Here is a 23,392-nt window from a genome sequence, read left to right as displayed (position 1 = left end):
ACTTAAACGTGCCTTTCTCCCCCACCGCCCACACTTTGTTTAGCACCAGCAAAGGAGACAAAAGTGACAATGCCATCCCCAGAAGCTTCACACAGTGAGCCTCCAGTATCCGTGCAGAAACCTCCCCTTGCCCATCCTAGTGGTAAGGAAATCTCCTGAAGGTCCTCGTCACCTGCCTGACCGTGGGAATTTGCTTTTGGTGGTGGTGGAATCTCCGTGTGAAGAATTTTGTAGACTTAATTCTCTGATCTCTCTGTGCCTTTTTATTTTGAGACAGAGTCTCACCCTATCAACCAGGCTGGAGTGCAGTGGCGTAATCTTGGCTCACTGCAGCCACTGCCTCCTGGGTTCAAATGATTCTCCTGCGTCAGCCTCCTGAGTCGTTGAGATTACAGGTGTGCGCCACCATGCCTGACCAATTTTTGTATTTTTAGTAGAGACAGGGTTTTGTCATGTTAGCCAGGCTAGTCTCGAACTCCCGACCTCAGGTGATCTGCCCACCTCGCCATCCCAGAGTGCCAGGATTACAGGTGTGAGCCACTGTACCACCACACCTCACTAATTTTTGTATTTTTAGTAGAGTTGGGATTTCACCATGTTGGCCAGGCTGGTCTCGAACTCCTGACCTCAGGTGATCTGCCTGCCTCAGCCTCCCAAAGTGCTGGGATTACAGGTGTGAGCCACTGCACCCGGCTGTGGCTTCACATTTCAACAGGGGAATAGTGGTGGCACACCCCCGTGCCTCGCTGTGTGAACACCGTCCTCCAAATCCTTGGCGGTTAGCACAGAAAAGGCAAAAACCGGCAGGAGAGGAATGGATGCTTAGATCAGGTGAGAGCACCTTTATGGGATGGTGCCCAGGAGGCATCTTGTGAGGACGCATCACTGTGTGTGCAAACCTGTCAAGTGAAGAACTTTTAACGTCTTTCTGGAGTTTTCTGGTGCCTGTATTCTTTATAGTGGGTGACTTTGGGGAGGGCACAGCTGCATATTCCTGGCTGGCTCGTTGCAACTGGGTTCCCTCACTTTGCCTACTGCACAGTGGTCAAGTTCAGGTGACAGCCCAAAAGTTTCTCCCAGTCAGGGCTCCCGTAAAACTCCAACAGTTCCTAAAGAACAAGCAGAATACTAACGCTGAGAGGCCTCCACGTTAGAAATGCTTTAGATGAGAAGGCTGAAAAGCACACCCCCCGCCCCCCACCCCGCGCCCCCCAGCACCCCGCCACCTCAGCTCATTTATGGCATGAAAGCGCCAGGCCTCATTCCTGCCGTGGCCCTGAGCCTGGCTTCCCGTGAGACCCTCTTGGGGGCCTGTGAACAGGAAGTGGGACGGCCAGGACCCAGACCTGTGACCTGCGTCAGAGTGTAACGAAGTCCAGGCCAGTCTGTTGCCCGAGGCACTGGGATGCTTTACTGAAGGAGCGTTAAAAGGTAAGTTGGATCCCGGACAAAGCTCCAAGAGGCTTCAGAGACTGGAGTTTTGTCAACAGATGAAACGGGCCCTATTTTAAGCCATGCTATGTACCAGGACTTCCTGTTTTCCAGAGAAACTTCTTGTTTTGGTTTTGTGATGATGGATTTATTGAAACATTTGCTATTCAAGTGACCTTCGTTGTGTTCCAAGGAAAAAGTCAAGCTGGAGATTCTGTGGCCTGGAAAAGGGATACACACAGCAAAAACATCATCCCCAGAAGACTCGCTGGGGGGAGTCTGGGCCTCGGTGGCCGATCAGTGAATGAACAGAGAGCTAATTGCCAGTCAGGGGCCCAGACGGATTTCATAGCTCAGGGTCTGGCCTGTTGTTTAGAAGGAGGCGGGGGCTGGTCACAGGACAATTGAAAGGGGTTTTTGTTGTTCCTCTCAGGCTAAGTTAAGCCGTGTGTGTGTCTCTCTTTCGAGGAGTGCTGGTCTGGCCAATCCCAGCCACGTAAATCCCACTCACTTCCTGCTGACCTTCTGACACCGACAGATGTTTTTTCTTACAAGTGTCATCAGGCCTCTCTACCCGCTGACCTCATCAGATTGTGTTGAAGTCATTTTCATCAGTTTTGTCTCTTAATAATCCGTTTAACCCTTCCTGGGTGCCTCTTTGGGAATAAGACTGCACTATCTTCTGGCCTTGCTGTCTCCCTCCTGCCCCTGGGACCTGGCGTGGGGAACAGAGCCCAACCCAGACGGTGGACAGGCATGCTTCCATGGCTGGAGGCTATCCTGTGGACCCGGGGCAGAGGGACCCTTGTGTCTTCCTCGGGAAGGTGTGATGGAGAATGCAGTGAGGGGTTCAGCAGGTCCCTCGGAGAGAACCTTCCAGAGCTCTGCCTGTGGATACGTGCTCTGATCACAGCTCATCAAGCATTGGGGCCACAGACGTGGACTGGGAGGTGGGTCCCCAGGAGGTATTCCCCGTGGCACCTGTGTGACCTGTCCATGTTGCTGCCCGTGATGGGGTTGGGAGCTATGGAGTTGTGGTCCTAAGGCCATTGGAAGTTTCTGTAGCCGACATCCTTCGACTAAGAGCGCAGACTGGCACCTGACTCTGATTCTAGAGGCGGGAGGACAGGGGTGGTAATTTAACCCTTCCGTAAAGCTGATGCGCAAAGAGCAGCTGTGGGGCTGGCCGGTGCCTAGAGGGAGTGAGTTCTGAGCAGATGTCCCTGACCCCTGGGCCGCTGTGTTGTGATGTTATCTTACAGGATCTGGGCCTCCTGGACTCCTTAGAGCCAATGGCACACTCTTCTGAAGGCATCTGGGGCGGAGGGAGAGTGTGTGTATCATGCCTGCACCTGAGATGTTGGGGACTCACCTGAAGCCTCATCCAGAGCTGACAGACTACTGTGCTGGGCGTGTCCTCCTCCATGGCATGCACACCTGCACTGTGCGAACCAGCCCAGCAGAATGGAGTTGTTGGTTGCTGATGTGTTGTGTTAGTTACCACTCACAGCCGCTTAAAATAGTTCTCTTCGCACGTGGAGCATTCTGGAAGTGGTAGCTGCTTTTGTTTATTTTATTGTTGTTGTTGTTGTTGTTGTTATTATTATTATTATTATTATTTGAGACACAATCTCACTCTGTTGCCCAGGCTGGAGTGCAGTGGCGTGATCTCAGCTCACTATAACCTCTGCCTGTCAGACTCAAGCAATTCTCCTGCCGTAGCCTCCTGAGTAGCTGGGACTACAGGCTCGCACCACCACAGCCTGCTAGTTTTTGTGTGTTTGATACACACGGGGTTTCACCGTGTTGGCCAGGCTGGTCTCAAACTCCTGGACTCATGATCTGCCCACCTCGGCCTCTCAGAGTGCTGGGATTGCAAGTGTGAGCCGCCGCGCCTGGTCAGTTAGCTGTTTTTAAAGTCGTGCATGCAGCTAAAAAGCGTTCCAGCCTCTTGGAGCCTCCTCCTTCCCACAGTCCCACTCCTCAGAGGGACTCCCCTGCTAACAGTTGGGTATGTGCCCACCTGCCCCTTTGATTTTTTTTCTTTTCATGACTTTACATGCTAGTCTGGCTTTTTGCTTCTGCAGATGTTCTCTGTCTGCTCTGGAGAGCTCTCCCTTGGAGTGTGGTTCGGGGATTGTGGGGCGTGGCTTCGTGAGACATAGCCATGTTTTGCATCTGGCTGGTGTGGCTCAATCTGGCTCCACAAGCCCCTGCAGTGCTGCTTCTGGGGGAGCGGGAGATGTACATCAGGCTCCTAAGGACATAGGACTAGGAGTAAACTGGCCATGTTGAGTCTCAGGTTCTCTGTAAGGTTTGGATTTGGTGACCTCTATCTACAGTCTCAGAAGGCTCCAGAAATGCCGTGATCCTAAACCATCCAGGGCCACCCAAGCATCTGGGCACATGAGGGCATGGCACCTGCGTGGTTTTTGCAGCCTTCCCATTTCTGCCCTTTGTGTTGTGGGTGAGGCCTGCTCCTGCCTCGGCTCATGGCGTTCCCCATCTCAGGAGCAGCGGTGTTTGTGCCCTGAACCTCTGTGCAGACTGCCTTTAATATTTACCTACATGCTCTATTTCTCTGAGAGCTCAGACTTAATCGTAGCTGCAGTTCAAGGACCACTTCTAAGAATAAGAAAGCAAGAAGGTCTGTTTGCCAGTGAATTACCGTTCAGAGGGGGGTCTAGGAGGCTGCATTCTTAATGTGGGGCCCAAGCTCTGATAGATGTTTTTCATGTTCCCCAGATTTATGGGTGTGCGTGAGTCAGAGCGGAGACCCCAGGGTGCCTGAGTTAACTCCGTGCATGTTGAGCATAGCCCTGGAATTTATTTTAAGCATCTGGGGTAAGTGAACATAACAGCAGACTTTCCGTTCCTTCAGCCTGTGTGCATTGCTGGTGTGAGGAGAATAACGTTGACCCCGTGAGTTTACAGAAGTGGATGTATCACAGACCTCATGTCAGCCTGGGCAGCGGAGGATATGGAGGGTTTCGCTTGTTTTTTGTTAGTGTTCTCTGTCCTGTAGGTAGTGTAAACTTGCTGCCATGCATTACAAATGTATTACTGTTTTTATCTTTTCTGTTGAACTGTACTGTATCAGTGACCATAGCCGGTGTGATGGATTGTGTAAAGGGTTGTGTTAGTTATCTATCGCTGTGTGACAGCTTACCTCAAAATGTAAAGGCTTAAAACGACAAAACTTTATTGTCTCACGCTGTCTGTGGGACGGGAACCTGCACAGCTTAGCTGGGTGCCGCCTTGCTGGGGCCCTCACGCCATTGCAGTCAGGCTGTCAGCGGGGTTGTGGTCTCTCCTGAAGGCCCGGCTCGGGGAGGGTCCAGCTTCTCATGGACTTTGGGACTGAGGACCTCAGTTTCCTGTTCCGTGAGTCTCTCCTTAGGGCAGCTGACATGGCAACTGGCCTCTGTGGGAGGGAGGGTAGTTGGCAGGGAAGATGGGAGGATGCCCACACCGGTAGCCCGAGTCTTAACCTAATCTCCGAAGTGACATCCCCTCACCTGTGTATACTGTCTGTTTAGAAGCAGGGCTTATACAAGGACATGAATTCCAGAAGGTTGGGGGTCTCTGGGGGCCACGGGATTGATTCTTTTTCTGGCATCCGCAGTGCGAATGGGATCTGCCCCAGTCAGGGAGAGGGTCATGGTCAGCTTGGAAAGCTCTCAGTGGGCCTCTGGGGAGGGACAGTGATTCGGAAAATCCTTCATGGCCCTCTACTGTTTTGTGGCCTTTGTCACTGGTGGGTGGCTGTGCAGAGCTCTCAGGCTTCAGAGTCCCCAGAAGTCCTGCAGGAGCTGGAGAGGGCACTGAGATAGTGTGTGTGCAGCCTCAGTGAGGGTCCTGTGTGCAGTCTGATCCTCTGCCAGGTCGCTGGTGTCTTGTGGAGCTGGGCGTGCAGGGCAGTCTGTGGCCAGTGCCCTGCCCTTTGGAACTATGTGGCGTCTCCTTTTCCAAGTGAAGTTCCCATTTCCCTTCCTCTTCCCACATCTCAGACCCATCTACACCTTCAGCTCTGGGCTGAGATCTCCCCTCCCACCTTCAGGAGCGTGTATGAGATGTTCACCCTGGCATCATCTGAGGTGCTGTCTCTGACGCCCAGAGGGTCTAACCTCAGACCTTTCAAAAACCAAAACCTATTAGCCTCACCCCTTCTCTGCCTCTCCTGAGCTGACCCTGTTGATTTCCCAAGGACCTTGGGAGTAGAGCAGATGGAGCCCAAGAGCCACTCATCCCTGGGTGCCCTCCCCAGGAGAACCTCTGGGAGGGGCCTGGAGAGGACAGAGGGCCTTCCTTGCACTGCTGTGTTGGGGGACGCCAGGAGGGGCTGCAGCCACCTGATGTGCAGGAACCTGGACTGCAAAAGACCTGTCGCTGTGTCCTCTTGCTCTCTGGTGGGTAGTGAGGTTGCCATTCAGAGGATAGAGTGGCAGGTCATTTTCAGTGGGCTCCTCCTGCTCCCGTGTCCTCGGTGTTGACAATGCACTGGATCCTTCCTGGAGGTGAAGGAGCCCCGGCCTTCCAGAGATGAACCCCCAGTCATACTCCAGAAACCTGGGAGAATGCTGCACCTGCCCTGAGGGGCAGCCTTGGCTTCGGTGGCCCCGTGGATTCATGCTTGAATTATCTTGGAAGTTCTGTGGGTTTTTGTTTTCTCCTCTTCTTTCTTTCTTTTTTCTCTTCCAATAAGCCTTTTGTACTCCTAAAGTTCCGTATTTTGAAGACATAAGTATACTTGGGGTCAGCGGCTACATGCGCGTGATGTGTATTCATGAACTTCATTCTGGGGGAAGATTTTGAGAATGGACCAGAGAGAATGCTTTGACAATCAGAGAAGGTTTTTTTTTTCAAAATTTCCCATGAACTAGGGAAGTGTGGAGATGCACGTGGCTGTCCCAAAGCCATATGAATGGAGTTGACCCGAATGCCGACATCCCGCCTGAGATCCAGTGGGTGCTCGGTCTGGGCTCCCATGGGAGTATGTTAGGGCGGCCGTCAAGCAGGAATCGATGGTGCCTGTGATTGTGGACCCCAGATTCCCGCTGGAGCCCACACCACGATACACAAAGCCCAGACCGAGGCGTTCAAAGGCACGACCACCATCTGTTTGCTGCTAGACCCCAAGGGCGTTCTTTGTGGGTTCTTCCCTCCTCTGTGGGCCGTGTGGGGATCACCTTTCTTTGATTTCCCAACCCCGGCTTGAGGCTGATGGAATCTTCTGGGTGTTGTTAACACAGACAACACAAAGGCAGGACGGTCCAAACAGTGAAATCCCAGACATGGGACACAGAAAACAGCTTAAGGGAAATAAGGTTAGAACCTTCCCTCTTGGATCTCTCCCCTTGCGAACACAGGTCTGAGCCTCTCGGGAGGCTGCTCCCTGCATGTTGTGGGGGTCAGCTCTGGGGCCTGCAGCCGCTGTGACCACTGCTGGGGGATGGCCACAGGCACACCTCAGGCCGTGCGTGTTGAGCGAGATTGGAGGGTGAAGGTTGCCTCTCTCCCCATGAAGCAGGCTTGGGTTGACTTGGCACTTTTTAATAAAGCCAGGATTCTGGACAGATTGCTGCCCCTACACCACAGCCAGGCTTCCTGCCAAGGTGGTCCTGAGCTTGCAGGTCTCAGCAGCACAGACCCCGATTGGTAGGTGTGAGCCTCCCATCTGTTGGCATGTGTTGGCGCGCTCGGGCTGCTGGAAGAAGGTTTCACAGACAGGGCAGGACGGAGATGTGTGTTCTCAGAGTTCTAGAGGCTGGAAGTGTGAGATCAAGGCATCCGCAGGGATCTTCCTTCCAAGGACTGTGAGAGAAGGTCTGTCTTCTTAGCTTTTAGACACTGTCTTCACATCGTCTTCCCCGTCTGTGTCTGTGTGTCCAAATGTCCTCCTTTTTATGAGAGGATTGGATTAGAGTTCACTTTAATCACCTGTTTAATTTGATTGCTTTCTGTAATGACCTTATCTTCAAATAAGGTTCCACTCTGAGGTCCTGGGGCTTAGAACTTTAACATAATTGGGGGTCCGTAATTTAACCTGTAACAGTCAGCGTGACCTGTGGGCATTTAATTGAAGAGGTTCTTTTTTTTTTTCTTTTTTGAGATGGAGTCTTGCTCTGTTGTCCAGGCTGGAGTGCAACGGCATGATCCCAGCTTCTCAGCTCACTGCAACCTCTGTTCCCTGGGTTCAAGCAATTCTCCTGTCTCAGCTTCCCAAGTAGCTGGGATTATAGGCACCTGCTAATTTTTGTATTTTTAGCAGAGACAGGGTTTCACTGTGTTGGCCAGGCTGTTCTCAAACTCCTGACCTCAAGTGATCCGCCTGCCTTGGCCTCTCAAAGTGCTGGGATTACTGGCATGAGCTACCACACCCGGCCTGAAAAGGAATTTTAATTGCTTTGGGGACTTAATTGACATCAAGACCATAAATGTTAAGGCTTGGACGGCTAAGGCAGGAAGTACATGAGGAGTCGGCCTCCAGGGACCTGCCTTTCCCTAAGGGTCTTTGTGTACCATTTTCACATAGTGTCTGGGGTGGGGACATAAACTTGGGATCCAGGTATCCCAAGTCCTTGGACCTTGTTTCCCATTTATTTGTCTGGCTAGGGCTCTCACGTGCACAGTATCCCCATAAAATGTCTCAGAGCAGATTTTTAAATGGCCATTACCTTGTCAAGAATTCTCCAGTGGGATTTCATGTAAAATTAGGATCCCTGATGGTTAGCACGCGGTGAGCTGCAATTCTCCCCACGGGTGATTGTATTCATGGGCGCCATCCACCCTCCTCATCCAAATGGCTCCCTCTCTAGAGGATTTCAGTGCACGAGGCCTGTGAGGACCCCAGCTCCTTATGACAAGACTGCAGTCCTCTAGAAGATTCTGATCAGGAGCCTTGCCTACTCCTTCCCAGCAACCTCTGTCCGCTAACTTGTATTTTAGCTCTAGCCTGGAACATTCTGAGCTATGGTGAATATTAAAATGGGGTGGTGTACCCATCAGAGACCTGGAGACCGGAACTGGAAGCCACTGTGAAACAGGTGAAATGATTGAAGACGACAGCTGAACCCCAGCGATGCCCCACAACGGAAAACAAAAGAGCTCTTTTGAGCCCCACCCCCACCCCTTTCTTTTCCCGGCATTTGATAGGCAAAAATGAATTTGTGTGACACAGGAGTGTCCCACCCTCCTCCTCCCCGTCGGACTCTGCGAGGCGCCGCTCTCCCTTTGGGTGCAGTCATGGATACCAAACAAAGCTTTCTTCCCTCTGGGTTTCCGTTACACAGCCGTCCTCCACGTGAAAACCGTGTTAAGCAAAATGAGTAGCTGCAAGCTATTTTATTTCATGTTGTTAAATAGCTGTGTATAAGATTAAACTTTTTCTCTTTATGACTCAGGTTGAAAAGATAAGGTCTGGGAAGCGGTGCCTTTGAATCTAGAGACTTTGTGGAGTTAGGGACGTCTGATTTCTACCTATCATTTCCACGGCCTCTCGCAGGAGACAGGGTACCGGTGCCCCCGTGATGCTGCAGAGCGGCTTCCGGTGATAGAGACGCACTATGGAATGGGAATATCTGTAAGAACCCAGCCATAGAGTATCTGCCCTCATAAAGCAAACATACTCCTCTACTCCTGAGGTCTGAGTTGGCTCTCCTGGGTGCCAACCTTTGCGTGAGTGACACCTTACTTGAAATGAAGGATGGGCTACCCCAGGCGCCTGGAACACTTTTTTCCTATTACATGCCCAAACTCCTGGTGTCCCAGAGGGTTGGCCCCTCAGACGTGGGGTTTCGGGAGCTGAGCTGTGCATTGGGGCGGTGGCCACACTGGCCTGGTCACGTCAGGCTGGGCAGAAGAGTTGGAGCGGGTGGCTCAAGAGCCTTGATTTGGTTTGACTCTGTCAGCCGGCTGGCATGGAACTTGGAAGGCTGGGTCCCCACTCCTTCAACAGGTCGGCCCCTTTGGAGGGAGCTGTCCTGCTTGTTTTTGAGATAATCTGTCCAGACACTTGGCAGCCCAGCCAGTGTTTGCTTTGATAGCTTATCTCTGCCTGTCCAGCTCGAACTCCCCTTTCCCACCGTCTTCGACCATGCCTGCGGGTCTCCACCTCTCCTTGGCCACCAGGGAGCCCTCATTCCTTGCTGAAGGTTCCACACTGAAGTGGGTTGTACAGACGAACCTCTTCCGGGAAAGTGAAAGCAAGTCCCACTAAATGTGATTTGGGGCAAGCTTATGAGGTATTTGTGACGTCAGAACCATGAAGAGAAGGTAGAGAGGCACATCCTGGAGGCTGCCTGGGGGAGGTGGCACCGGAGCTCAGGTGGGGACTCCCCAGGATCTGTACGTCTATCCAAAGGCATCCTCTGCCAAGTCAGACCAAGCGTGTGCTGTATCACCCAGTGGCGTCCTGCTGCTGTGGCGGCTGTGGCGGCTTTGAAATGATGGTGAGAAAGTGTCCTGTGACGGTGGGGACTGAATTAGGCACATGTGTGTGTCTCCTCTACTGAGGCATTAGTGGGCTACACCAGCCCCTCCTATTCTCCAACCAGAAACTGTCACGTGCCCTCCTGTGTGGAGAAGAGGTGGCCAGCATCTTAGAACTTGGTGAATGGGGTGTGTGTGTGTGTGTGTGTGTGTGTGTGTGTGTGTGTGTGTGACCAGGCGGGCAAATTGAGGCCAGAGAGCACATTAATGTGCGTTCTGGCCAGAATCAATTCCTGGGGAAGGTTGGAAAAATCCCCTGTTCCCCACTTTCCTTTCTAAATCAGTGTCTACCAGGAAATAAGTTGTATATCTTGAGATCATGCTTGTCTCACAGCAAACTGATCCTGGTGTTGAGTCAAATTGAGCAGTCGCCTGTTGATCAGGTGTGCTCTCCTTTGTAATGGAAAGCCTAACGGGCATGTGTGGAGCAGCCCAGCCCAGCTGGCCCGTCCCCAGCGCCTTCCTCTCTGTGTGTGTGTTCTGCCTCTACCAAGTTGTTTCCAGTTTTCAACACTGACTGGTTGATATCACCGGGCATAATGGAGAAATCATTTTCAGGGTGGCCCCTGGCTCCCTTAGGTCGGGGACCCCACGCCCTGGGCAGGGAGCCTCCCTGCTTCTTGGCCTATACCTCAAGTCACTCAGCTGTGAAAGTGGGACCCCCAGCTAGCATCTCGGGAGATAGACAACAGGTAGGGGCTGGCACTGCATTCTCTTTCTCCGGCATATCATGCTCCTGGAAACGAAGCATCTGCTGCTGGAACGGTGAAACCTTCTGCCTCTTTCACATCCGGAATTTTCGGGGAAATGGAGCGTCTCATCCATGGGACCAGGCCTTCCCTTCTAGGAGTAACCGATCTTATTTTCTCCAGGTGCTTGGAGAGCCCAAGTTGGGATAGAAATGAGGATGGTGACTCATGGCCAAGGGGCCTCTGGAAGGCCATGCAGGGTGTGCAGTGCCCTCTGCCGGCCAAAGGGCCCCATCGCTGGACACCAGGCCTCCCTTGGGCTGGGCCAGCTCCCAGGACGGGCTGCAGCAGGAAGAGGTCAGCCCACGAGGGTGGTCTCCACTGATTTTGAGAGCAAGCAGAGACCGCAGAGAGCATGTCCTTATACGAGCATTCTGGACCCTACAGTGTCAGGAGATGAGTGGGCTGGGATCTCAGAAGGCCCCTAAGGACAGTAGAGTCCCCACAAAATCAGTCGAGGATTCCAGGCCTTTCTGAGGCAAAATCCAAAGGCAAACATCTTAAAAATCTAACCTGAAGACTTTTTTTACAAATTCATATCTCATCATTGCAATTTGTTTGATAAGTAGCTATTTCCTATAATTGCCTTTATTTGATATTTAAATACAAGGGCAATTCATGTGTTAAGTATAAGCTAAATAATTAAAAGTTACCTTAAGAGGATTAAATCTTCCCCCATTTCATATACTAAGACAGCAATGTTTAACATTATCTCATTAACAGTTTATTATATACTCTATGATACATATAACACAGTGTTCTATCATATAATTACAATTGACAGTTGAATACATAGTCTAATAAATTGTATTAAGTTTTGCATAGGTTTAGCATACAACCTCCAGATATTTCTCTCCAAGAAGTGTAGCCTGGTGGTTCTTGCTTTTGCAAGTCCTCACGTTCAAAGACCCTTTAGTGGCCATCAGTCCCCATGGCTTTTACACCACGCTGGACACATCAGATGCATTGTGTGTGCCCAGTTGTATCACAGGCTGCAGATTTTGCCCTGGCGATTTTAGGGGCACAGGAGTACCCACCCGAATGGCCTTACTTACCATGGCCCAGTGCCCTTCTGCAGGCATGACATGAGAACCTTCCAACGTTCTGGATACTTTCTCTGCGTGACGTTCAGATATAAACATTCTGGAATCACTTCTTGCACACCGTATGTGACAAAAGATGCATTTTCTGATGGAACCACTTCTGTCTGCATGGAGTTTGAGATCACTAATTTTTTTTCTCTGTTCAACCAGACTTCTCAGCTATAGATCAAAATGTTCATGCCAGAGTAGGAAAGAGAAAACTGGAAAAGGAAAAATTAATTTGCATTCCTGATTCCTCATGTCTAAACAGACAGGAATAGAGGTGTCATTTAGTTTGTTTGCTTATTTGCTTTTATCCCTTTTTTTGCTTAGCCTTTATTATTAAATAACACTATTAAAACGAATATACTGTTTATTTTTAAGGCATATTTGGAAGACAGACAAGTGCTTTTAAAATGTGTGAAAATCCTAAACACAGGAACAGCTCATTTTCTTTAGCAACAAAGACCAACACTTAATTTCCATTATGACACAAATCAAACAACCAATTAGGAAAATCACGAATTCTTTCTGCTCAAATCTTCTGTTCTTGATTATAGCTTTTAGCAAGTGAAAATATTTAGAATTCTGGAGTCTTGCATTTAACATCAGGAAATGTATTTTCGTGTGCTCACAACCCTTAACCAAAGCAGGAGGATTTGCTCAGCTTTCTTGGCCAAAGGAAAGCCTGGGTTTTAGATTTGCTCACCTCCTTCTGTGTGGCAGCCCTGAGCTTCACAGTGTGCCGTCTCCTAGCACTGGCTCCATGTGCTCAGAGACGTGCTGTGTACGTTTCTTTGAGATTTCTTACCCTGTGCAGCTTATGGGGGCTTCACTTTGAATTTTTTGGTCATTCCAAAGCCCCTAAGAATTTTTGGTGGAAGTTAGATGGACAGAACAGAATCACAGATCCACATTCCTTAACCTCATATCCAAATTCTTTTTTTTTTTTTTCTTTTTTTTTGAGATAAGATTCTCACTCTGTAACTCAGGCTGGAGTGCAGTGGCGGGATCTCAGCTGACTACAACCTCCACTTCCTGGGTTCAAGCGGTTCTCCTGCCTCAGCCTCCCCAGTAGCTGGGATTACAGGCGTGCACCACCATGCCTGGCTAATTTTTTGTATTTTTAATAGTGACAGGGTTTCATCATGTTGGCCAAGCTGGTCTCGAACTTCTGACCTTATGTGATCCGACCTCCTTGCCCTCTCAGTGTGCTGGGATTACAGGCATGAGCCACCAGGCCTGGCCCTCATATCCAAATTCTAAAATACTCTGATAGCGGCAGAATTTGACCTGCCCTAAATTGTTGAGTGTATTTTTTTATATTCTTAATCCAGTTGAGTCAGTATGATTATCTGTTCTGGCAAAGATATTTAGATGGTTGATTTGGGAGTACACCGTAAAAGATTATGGAGGCCATGTATTTTTTTTTTTTTAAACCCAAGCACTTGTGAATTCTGTAGCGTACCTAGCCTTGGGGTGTCGGAAGTGGGTTGTAGCCCTGTGTTGGCTACAGCTGGGTTGCCTGCATTGCATCAGCCCTAGGGAATTAGAGGGTAGGGCCCTTGGAACTGATGGAGGGCATGTGACCAGGGTGTGACAATGTCACCCTGGGGTTGGGCTGCTAGGTGCTCCCTGGGGAAATATGAGCTCCCCAGTCTTTCTTTGATGGTGGAACCAGAGTGAAGCTTCAATGTGTATATTAGAAAGGGTCACAGCTGGGCGTGGTGACTCCCGCCTGTAATCCCAGAACTTTGGGAGGCCAAGGCGGGTGGATCACCTGAGGTCAAGAGTTTGAGAACAGCCTGGCCAACATGGTGAAACCCTGTATCTACCAAAAATGCAAAAAAGGGGTGGGCTTGGTGGTGTGTGCCTGTCATGCCAGCTACTTGGGAGGCTACAGCAGGAGAATCACTTGAACCCGGGAAGTGGAGGTTGCAGTGAGCCGAGATTTCCTGGGCAACAAAGCGAGAGAATCTGTCTTAAAAAAAAAAAAAAAAGAAAGGGTCCTGCTAGTTACCTTAAGGGCATGGGGTATGGGGACTCTTGGAAAGGGAGATTTTCCTGTATACCATTGTATTGGTAGTATATTGGAAGTCAGACACCCTCTTAATACCCAAAAACATAAAACTAAATTTGCAAAAATTAATAATCAGGAAGCAATAGTCACTTTTGGCCATCATCTTAGTTTGGGCTGCTGTAAGAAAAATACCATCGACTGAGTGACTTTATTTCTCACGGCTCTGGAGCCTGGGAAGTGAAAAACCAACGATCTGGCAGATCCAGGATCTGGGAGGGCCTCCTTGCTGGCTTGTGGACTTCCTGGCTGTGTCCTCACGTGGAGCAGCGAGATCGTCTATTGGGTACTACGGACTGGGTGCTAATCCTGTTTCTGAGGGCAAAGCTTTGCGAATCACCTTCAGAGGCCCAGCACCCAGATACATCACTGTGAGAATTAGGGTTTGAACATCCATGAATTCAGCATTCAACATGGAAGAATTGTAGGGTACAGAAGCATGTGGTCCATAGCAGCCGTTCTGAAAATTGGCTCCACTAAGGTCATTTCCTACCCTGGTTTTCTCAAAAAGCTTCATTTCCTTCCTTAAAGTAGTTTTAGTAATTTTGTTATTAACTCTGGTGTTACGGTTGCCATTTAATCGAAGGCTGGTCCAGTGCTTTTTGACCCACTGATCTGATCCCTGACTCCTTTAGGACATTTATTTTGTTATATCTGGTTTTGCCATTGTTTTAAGTTTGAGACAGGCTCGCTAGGTTGCCCAGGCTGGAGTGCAGTAGCTTTATTCACAAGTGGAATCCTGGCACACCACAGCCTCAAGACTACTGCCCATCTCAGCCTTCTGAGGAGGGAGACTACAGGCACACACCACCGTGCCCTGCTTATGTCTGGTTTTTAGTAGTTTTTTCCAAGTGTAGTTTACAAAATAAAATGTTCATCACCTGTTCAGAAGATTCTTCCCAGCTCTCTTCCTAAGAAAGGCATCTGTTGCACAAGTTTGGCTTCTGAAGTTTATGGAATGTGCTCTTGTGAGGTGGCCTGGGCACCTGTCACTCTATTAACTCCGAATGAAAAGTCAGAGTATTTTCTGGGCAGGTGTCATTGATGGGCTGGCGTTCTCAAGGGACTGTTAACTGGCACCAAATCTGCAGATGTGCCAATGGCAGCACCCAGGCAGGATCCTCGGTTATGTGTGCAAGTGCTGGGTGTTGCTGCCTCCTCATCTTGGCACAGCGGCCACACAGGCTCCTAGCTGAGCCTGCGGGTGCACTGAGAGGCCCTGTAGGCTTCGGTGAAGGAAGCTTTTCAGGAGTGAGTCCTGTCTTTTGGGATCCCAGGCTCAGAAGGGTGGTGGACCTTGTGCATCGATGCGGCCGTCTGGGTTGCTGGGGTCTTTTCTTCCTGCCTCAACCTCTCAAACATGAAATCTACACCCCACTCATACTTAACAATGAAATCTGAGTTCTCCAGAGACACATTCAGAGAACTTTGCCAGAACTTGCTTAACTACGATGATATTAATTTGTGAGCATATTGTGAAACTCGGTCTGCCTTTATTAACAGAATGTTTAAGTAGATTTCCTTGAAAGAATTGAAAGCCATCATCATGTTTAACTGGATTTGAAAGAAATTTCATTTTGAAGAAAGGCACTGTCAGAGGCATGCCTTCTATAAATCCCTTCAGCTGCCTGTTCTTGATGAAGACTAGGAAGTGGAGTCAAGAAATCAAGAGGGTCGGCCAGATGCGGTGGCTCACACCTGTAATCCCAGCAGTTTGGGAGGCTGGGGGGGGGCAGATCACAAGGTCAGGAGATCCAGACCATCCTGGCTAATACGGTGAAACCCCATCTCTACTAAAAATACAAAAAATTAGCCAGGCGTGGTGGCGGGCGCCTGTAGTCCCAGCTACTCGGGAAGCTGAGGCAGGAGAATGGCGTGAACCCGGGAGGTGGAGCTTGCAGTGAGCTGAGATCACGCTACTGCACTCCAGCCTGGGCTACAGAGCAAACTCTGTCTCAAAAAAAAGAAAAAAGAAAAAGAAATCGAGATGGTCTATAACACTGAGTTGATGGGCTGGGTTTTTGTGCTGTGTAACCTAAGGGCTCTTGGTAGAGAACCTCATGATGGTGGTGAGGGAGCTGGTGATGGTCATTGAGTAAAATTAACCTGCCCAGATTTTAAAAATCCTGCCCTTTCCCCTGCCCTTGATTCTGAATGTGTTGGAGTTTGATAGCCAAGCAAGGGGTTGTAAAATGTGCCGTTTTTCCTTTTTGTTCTCTATTTTCTTAAAAATCTGACATTCTCTGTGATACCTCCACGGAACACATCTTCCATACATGTCCCCTTTGGAAACAACCAGGTATCTCCCAGTGGCTTTCTTTTCCAAGCCTTGTTCGTCTTCAGAAGGGAGCTGAATTTCCTGACACCAAATATTTCAGCCCTGGATCACAGCCCTCACTTCAAGCAAATAAAATTTGAGGTCCACGTTTCTGATCTTTGGTTGGGGTTTGGCCTGTGACTCCCCAAAACTTTCCTTTTAGGGGGAGGCAGTGTTTCTTCTTGTGAGGTTTGGCTTCAGGGCACTCTTTTTCCTTTTGAAAAGATACAGCTTTCCTGTTGACCGTGAACTTCACTGAGGTTTACCTCCCAGCCTCAGCCAGAAGGGAGTGAGTGTTCCCTGCGGGGTTAGTGTGCAAGGGGGTGTCAGAGGAAAGGCGGGAGCAGCTCGCAGAGACCTGCGGGCTCCTACCCAGTGCTTTTGTGCACATTCTCACTGGTTGGTCCTCACTGCCACTTTGGGACATCACAGTGACATCCCGTTCTACAGACAAGGAGCCTGAGTCTCCAGAACAGCTCATCCAAGCTCATTCCACAAGCAGGGTCTAGAACTCCCCACCCACAGTTCCGCCACTAACGTGGTTTGAGGAGCAATTTCAGCAGAAGTGGAATAGTGCAACACATTCCCCCTACTTTTTTTCCTTCTTTATTTGTGCCCATATCGTTTGGTGTTTTATGGGGGGGAAATTGATTTATGAGTGGAGACTGGTTTAAAATAAAGGCAGAGGCTGGTTTTCATAGCAGGCGTCACCAAGAGAGCTGTGATGATGTCAGGGAGCCCAGAGCCAGTGTGGACCGGGGGTGGTGGCTTGTTCAGCATGGAGACCAGCTGGAGTCCGCTGTGTGCAGCTCAGCTCCAAGGAGGGCCTGTGGCTGTCATTGGAAGATGGTTATGGTAATTAAGTCCTCGTAAATAGCTTGCTCCTTGGGAGGGCTAAGGAGGAAAATGTCACATTTCATACATTCTTGTGGCAAAAGAAATATCGGGGGAGGGGATTCAGGCTACACAAATCAATGGTCACTGCCCAGACCAGACCCAGAGGCTGGTGGCCTTGGGAGCCAAGATGGCCAGCGCTAAACATGGGTTGGTGCGACTGGCCAGGGTGTGCAAAAAGGAACCCACAGAAGGGCCAGGACAGAGGGTGACCCCCCTTTCCCCCCACCCCCCAAAAAAGCCAGACATGGGAGTCAGCCTCTTTTTTTTTTTAATAGTAGAATGTTGGCGTTTGTGGAAGCTGATGGCTGATCTTTCCTTTGATTGCATGATTGAAATTCTACTTATCAATTTTTCAGGAAGCTATCTAATTATACAAATTAAAATTCAAAGGAAAGCAAAAAGAATGATTACGCCTCACTTGGGGATTGGGGGAGGAGGGTGTGAAACCCGCCTTGCCTCAGATTATAATGCTGTCATTTTTCATCTCCGAGGTCTTCACAAAAATTAACTAATTAATTCTTTTCCCCCCTTGGATGATGCAGCTGATGTGGAATTCTGTTTTTATAATAGAGTTGAGGGGGAGCCAGACTGCAGTTTGGCCATCAGAGCTTGGGCCTGAGCAAATGACAATTGCTGGCCTCCGTGGTCAACCTCACCTGGAATCACTTGTGGGTGGGGGACATGGACAGAAACTCAGATTGATAGGTTTGGCCCATCGTCCCACCTCCAGTAACCCTCAAGTTGGCTACAGTTATGGACTCTTTTTTTGTGTGGTTGCCTTTCCGAAAGGCCAGCACTGGCCAGGTGCAGTGGCTTAACGCCTGTAATCCCAGCACTTTGGGAGGCTGAGGGGGTGGATCACTTGAGTTCAGAAGTTTGAGAACAGCCCAGGCAACATGGTGAAACCCCATCTCTTCAAAAAATACAAAACTTAGCCAGGCATGTTGGCACATGCCTGTAGTACCAGCTATTAAGGAGGCTGAGGTGGGAGGATTGCTTGAGCCTGGGAGGTTGAGGCTGCAGTGAGCCATGAGCTTGTCCCTGCATTCCAGCCTGAGTGAAGAGCAGACCCTGTCTCACTAAAAATAAAAAAGCCAACACTAGCAAACCCAGTTTTTAAAATATATCCATGTGGATCTGCTCAAAGGTAACCCCACACATTCTAGGACAACCTTCATCTCCTGACCAATCAGATATGGTCATTCCCCGTTTTGGGGGAACTTCCCAATCGTTGAAGGGGTTTGGTATCTCAGGGATGTTACATTAATTATTTATGTGATTGGAAATTGTGCTTTTTCCTAGCTCTTTTATTGAAAATCACGTAATTATCGCCATAAATCTTTCGGATGCCTTTTGAGCTTCGTTGCTGGGAAATTAGCCATTCACTTACAGAAACCTGGTAGACCTGAGTCTGACCTTTTGATAAAGTAACTCTTAATGTTTTGCATAACTGATGGCCGTACATCATCATCCTCATTTCTACCCCTTGGGCCTCACTTTTGTCTTCCATCTCTCCTCTTTATTTCCACTGAGAACCCCTTTTTCTGTGTGTGTGTATGTGATTGTGGTGATGTTCTTAAAATAAGACTGATTTAACTGTGTTCCTTGGGGAAAAAAAAAACACAGAAGACAATACAGTGGGCCTTAAATGTTGTGCTTCCCAATTGAGATTCTTCAAGCCTTTTTTTTTTTTTTTCCAAGACAGAGTCTTGCTCTGTCACTAGGTTGGTGTACAGTGGTATGACCTCAGCTCACTGCAGCCTCCACCTTCCAGATTCAAATGATTCTTTTGCCTCAGCCTCCCGAGTAGCTGGGATTACAGGTGCCTGCCACCATACCCAGCTAATTTTTGTATTTTTAGTAGAGACAGGATTTTACCATGTTGGCCAGGCTGGTCTCGAACTCCTGACCTCAGGTGATCCGCCCGCCTCGGCCTCCCAAACTGCTGGGCTTATAGGCATGAGCCACTGCGCCTGGCCAAGATTCACCAAGCCTTCTTTAATCAATGTAAAGAATGCAGTTCCAGAGCAGTGACTCAAAAGCTGGGATATTGGGGACAGCAGTTAATGATCTGGACCTCACCTGGCACATTGGTGATAGTCAGAGGCTTCCAAAGTGCTCAGATCCTGACCCTTCCAGAAGGAGGATGGGCAGCAGCTCTTCTTCCCCGGGCCTCAGTCAGGTCTCCCTCTAAGGAATCCCACATACCCCAAACTACGTGGGAAACCCTTTCTTGCCTCCTCCATCTGCCTCACCTCTGTCTGAAACATCATGGGGACGCTTACACTCTCTCAGTAAGAAATACTTCAGCCCATATAGCTGGGACCCAGTGTCAAGGCCAGCAACCTGGGACCCTGCCCTTGCTGGTGCTGACTGCAGTCCCCTCCAGCGGCAAGGAAGGTTCAGGAAGGTGGCACCGGACAAACGTTGGTTAGGAGCTGCTGGGGCTTCCCACCCGCGTTCTCACGTGATAGGGTCAGGGTTTTGTGTTGTGCTGAGCTGTGGCTTTGACCCCTGTCCCCTGCGCTGCTGTTTTGGAAACCGTTGTTGTAATTCACCTGGCGGAAGGCCTTGGCAGAGCCCCTCAAGTTGCCACAGTGGGTGTCTGCATCTCAGTGCGAGTGCGTCCAGGGCAGGTCCAACTGGCTGTCACTTGGTCTCTGCCACTGGAACACAATTTATTATACTTCAAATTGGTCAGTAAATTGGCATTTGTAGCCTTAAAGTTAAAAGCAAGAGGTCTGTTGGAATTTGCTGCTTCCAGAAATAACTGACGATTGTCTCGTGTGCATTCACTTGCTTTCTATTATGAGATAAGAAGCAGGAGGCGGCTGAGATGCACTTGGGACAACCTCCATTCCCAGTGTTTTGGGAAGAGAGCAAGTCCCATGAGTCCAGATGGCAAGTTCCCTTATAGAAAGTAGCAGTTAAGTTCCCAATGAGCTGTTGTCCTGTGCCCGGAGGGTCTCCAGAGAGTAAGGATTCTTTTCTCCTTGTTTCAGGGTTCATAGTGGCGTCATGCACGCAGACTCCTGCGAGTTCCCTTAAGTTCTTAGAGGACTGCTTTGCCTTTTGATCTGAGAGTTGCAAAGTTCCATAAAGAATGGCCCTTGTGGATAAGCACAAAGTCAAGAGACAGCGATTGGACAGAATTTGTGAAGGTAAGAGCGTGTTTGGCGGTTTTTACCAAACATACCTAGTCCCTCACTCAAATCTTGCTGGCTGCTCCCTTGAGTTGGCTGTGCCACCCCCCAAGCCAGAGTCCCTCCTGCGATTTCAACACTGCACAGCATCGGCACCCTCTGCTGGGTGCCCTTGGCCATGGGCCTGGCCTTGGCTTAGGACAAGGCCTGGCTTCTGGGGCGGGGTTGGGGACTAGGAGGACAGTTTCAGGGCTGGGGGCCCTGAGGTCCATGTCTTCCGTGTATTATGCATATGAAAGATGATGTTGATTAGGACCATCTTTTTTCACTTCCTGAAATCTCAGGACTTTACCTGTTTTGGATTAAGATATTTACGATGCTGAATTCCCTGATGTTATGAGATTCCTGAAGAGCCCAGCATTGCCCCTCGTGGTGTGTTCATGTCCCTGGTATCTTTGGAAATGTCTGGAAGTGTTCTATTCGTGAAAAGAAAAATAAACATAATTAAAATCTAATGGAAACCTGGGGACAAAACTCTGAAGTGTTGATTAAGCACTGTACTCTCCCAGATAGCGGGTGGTAAGGAACCACCGTGTGGATCTGGGTTTGGGGGTGAGTGCGCCTGCCAGACGGGGCGGTCAGTGCTACAGGGCTGCTCTTTGCTCAGGGTGATTACTGGTACCGCCCTACAGGGTGGCGCTCGGAGGGAAGCGAAGGTGGCTCCGCAGCCCCCTCCGCACCCCTTCACACACACGCAGTAGCTGACGCACCAGTTTGCGGACAGGAATATGCAACCCACGGGCCTTCCCCTGCAGCTGCCCCATATGGAATTATCCGTCCTATAAGTAGATGTGGCTCAAGCCACATGGGGTGGGGACATCGTAGACATTCTGCTGAGTGACTCCACGGCCCCACAGAATTCTGTGCTGCAAGATCACAAAAGCACTGACATTCCTGGGGTTCAGTATAAGGAGTTTGATGTTAAAGGGTTTTTTTTAAGTAAACATTCGCGAATTATAAAAACCCACAGAGAGGTTGGTAGGATAGTACAGTGAACAGCAATATGCCATTCAGTTCTCCAGATTTCTTGGAGGGGAGATGGAAATAGAGATATACATATAAATAGACACATGTGTGAGTAGGTGATGGATTTTCTTCCAGAACCATCTGAAAAAATGCAGGGGTAGCCCTTTACTCGGGAGTACCTATGGCAATGGCACCTTTTATCCAATTTCCTACGTGCTCCCAATACTGGAAGGAACCCCAGGAATCTAACCACAGGACAGTATTGTCTAATACAGGCTGCATGTCCGCATTGCCCCCGCGCCTCTGCCTGTGCAATAGGTAAGGGTCATGCTTTGTGTTCAGTTGTTACATCTCTCTAGTCTCCTTAGTCTAAAATTATCCCCTGGGCTTTTTGACTTTCAGAGACACTGGACTTACCGAAGAGCCCAGACCCGATTGATTTGTAGGCTATTCCACAGTATGGGTTCTCCAGATTGTATGGGGAGTTGTAAAATTTACTCTTGACTTCCAGTGTAAAGGTGCTTGATTGAGGTTACTGGGTACTTGCTTCTGGAACATGCTCATGATTCAGCTTTCCAAGGTTAGTAGCAGGAATGCCTCTGGAGCTGATTCTACCCCCTTCACCCGGGATTCTCCGGGGGTGTTGCATCGGAAGCTAGAATGGGATTGAAAAGCCAGCCGCGTTTCCTCTCTGTGTTTCCACGGCTATATGAACCTGACTCGGGCAAAAGCATTGTCTGCTTGCAGACCCTCTGTCCCACCCAGACAGGTGCTGAAGGATGGTTCACCAACCTTCCCACCCTCTTCGTGTGTAATAGGAAATTTTCAGCCAATTTTTTATAACAGAAGTTTGCGTGACCTTGCGCATGCGTAGTGTTCCAGATACATTTGCAGTCATACTGTTTAAATTTCTCAGTGACCACTATCAACGAAGACATGCAGTTACTCCAATGTAGGTCGCCATCTATTTGTCAGCTCCCTGGGCATCTCATTAAGCACTCACAGTTGGTCCCGGGTGCTTTGTTGGTGCTCCTCCTTTGTATAAGCTGACTTAGTCCTTGTGGCAGCTGTTATGGGTCAGGACAGGTGCACCCATCTCACAGGTGCTGCCAGAGAGGTGCGGAGCAGTGGGCAGTTTGCACCCAGGAACCTGGGCAGTCTGTTTTTCTCTGTTTGGCCTTCTCTCATATCAGCTCCTTGGATTCAGCTCTTTTTTCCACCTGAAGGCCTTGAACATCTAAAACACACACACACACACACACACACACACACTCCCTCCAGCTTTGAATTCTCACCATGTCTCTATTGTGTCAACTACTTGTAGAATGTTGTGTATTGATATGCAGAGAGCCTGTCAAACTGTTTTTTCTTCCCACTGCCTACAAGAGAGGACACAAGGACTTCTGTGTCCCTTAGGTTTGTTTTCTTTCTGGAATCAGGCAGGCCTCTCCAGGATCCCACTGCAAGTATTCCGGTGGAATCTGAGCATCACCCCTGCACAGATACTTCTACAACCTTTCCCTGCTTTCTAAGGCCTGTCCAGCCCCTTCCTCCTTGAAACTTTCAAAGCAAGAAAAAGTGGCGTGGAGTTTGATCACTCTGTATGCCCAGAATCGGCCGTGGGGATTCACCCCGCCATGCTGTGTCTCTACTCTGGGAGCAGGATACAGTCTTTGGGACTCCAGCCAAATGAGCTGGAATAATGGCCTTGCTAGCCGACGTAAAAGCCAGATTTTAATTTTTTTAATGTAACCCTTTGAGTTTGATATTTATAATTTGTTTCTTTGGTTTTTTTTTTTTTTTTTTTTTCTGATGCCTTCTATCAAACAATCCTATAATACCATGTAAGAATTATTACGAAGGAGCCCCCTTATAACACAGGCTGATCAGAACAAGATTGTGGTCTCCTCATTCTCAAGTAGAATTGAGGTTTTCCTGTCTGCTTAGTTTGCTGACCTCATTGACATTGTGAACTGCGCCAGCTGGAGGGTTTTAGTACCTGCCTTACTGTATTATGCCAGAACTCGTTTGGTGTGTCCCAAACATTTGTTGGTTGGAAATGAGGGCTCGCTAACAATCACTCAGCATTGCAAAGGGAACCCAGAAGAGCATCTTGCAGAGCCCTGGGTTTGTAGAACTTAATAAACCACAATGGCTGTTGTTGGTGGTGACTTTTTGTT

General features: G+C 49.3%; 1 protein-coding gene across 7 annotated transcripts in view; it reads left to right on the top strand.

Moving 5' to 3' along the window:
- CTBP2 (C-terminal binding protein 2) overlaps positions 1–23,392 on the top strand; it is a 171,411-nt gene that overhangs the window by 101,105 nt on the left and 46,914 nt on the right. For 6 of the 7 annotated variants that reach the window (XM_007964355.3, XM_073019446.1, XM_073019445.1 and 3 more), the window contains one exon: positions 20,046–20,204. The exons of the other annotated variant lie outside the window; for it this stretch is intronic. In XM_007964355.3, coding sequence (XP_007962546.1) covers positions 20,147–20,204 — 58 coding nt within the window. In that variant the 5' untranslated portion in view covers positions 20,046–20,146. The remainder of the gene's footprint in view (positions 1–20,045; positions 20,205–23,392) is intronic. 7 annotated transcript variants of the gene reach the window in all.

The sequence above is a fragment of the Chlorocebus sabaeus genome, chromosome 9, assembly GCF_047675955.1.
Source record: "Chlorocebus sabaeus isolate Y175 chromosome 9, mChlSab1.0.hap1, whole genome shotgun sequence".
In the NCBI taxonomy this organism is placed as follows: domain Eukaryota; kingdom Metazoa; phylum Chordata; class Mammalia; order Primates; family Cercopithecidae; genus Chlorocebus; species Chlorocebus sabaeus.
Note: the sequence above shows the minus strand (reverse complement) of the source record. Positions and strands in the feature narration are given on the sequence as shown.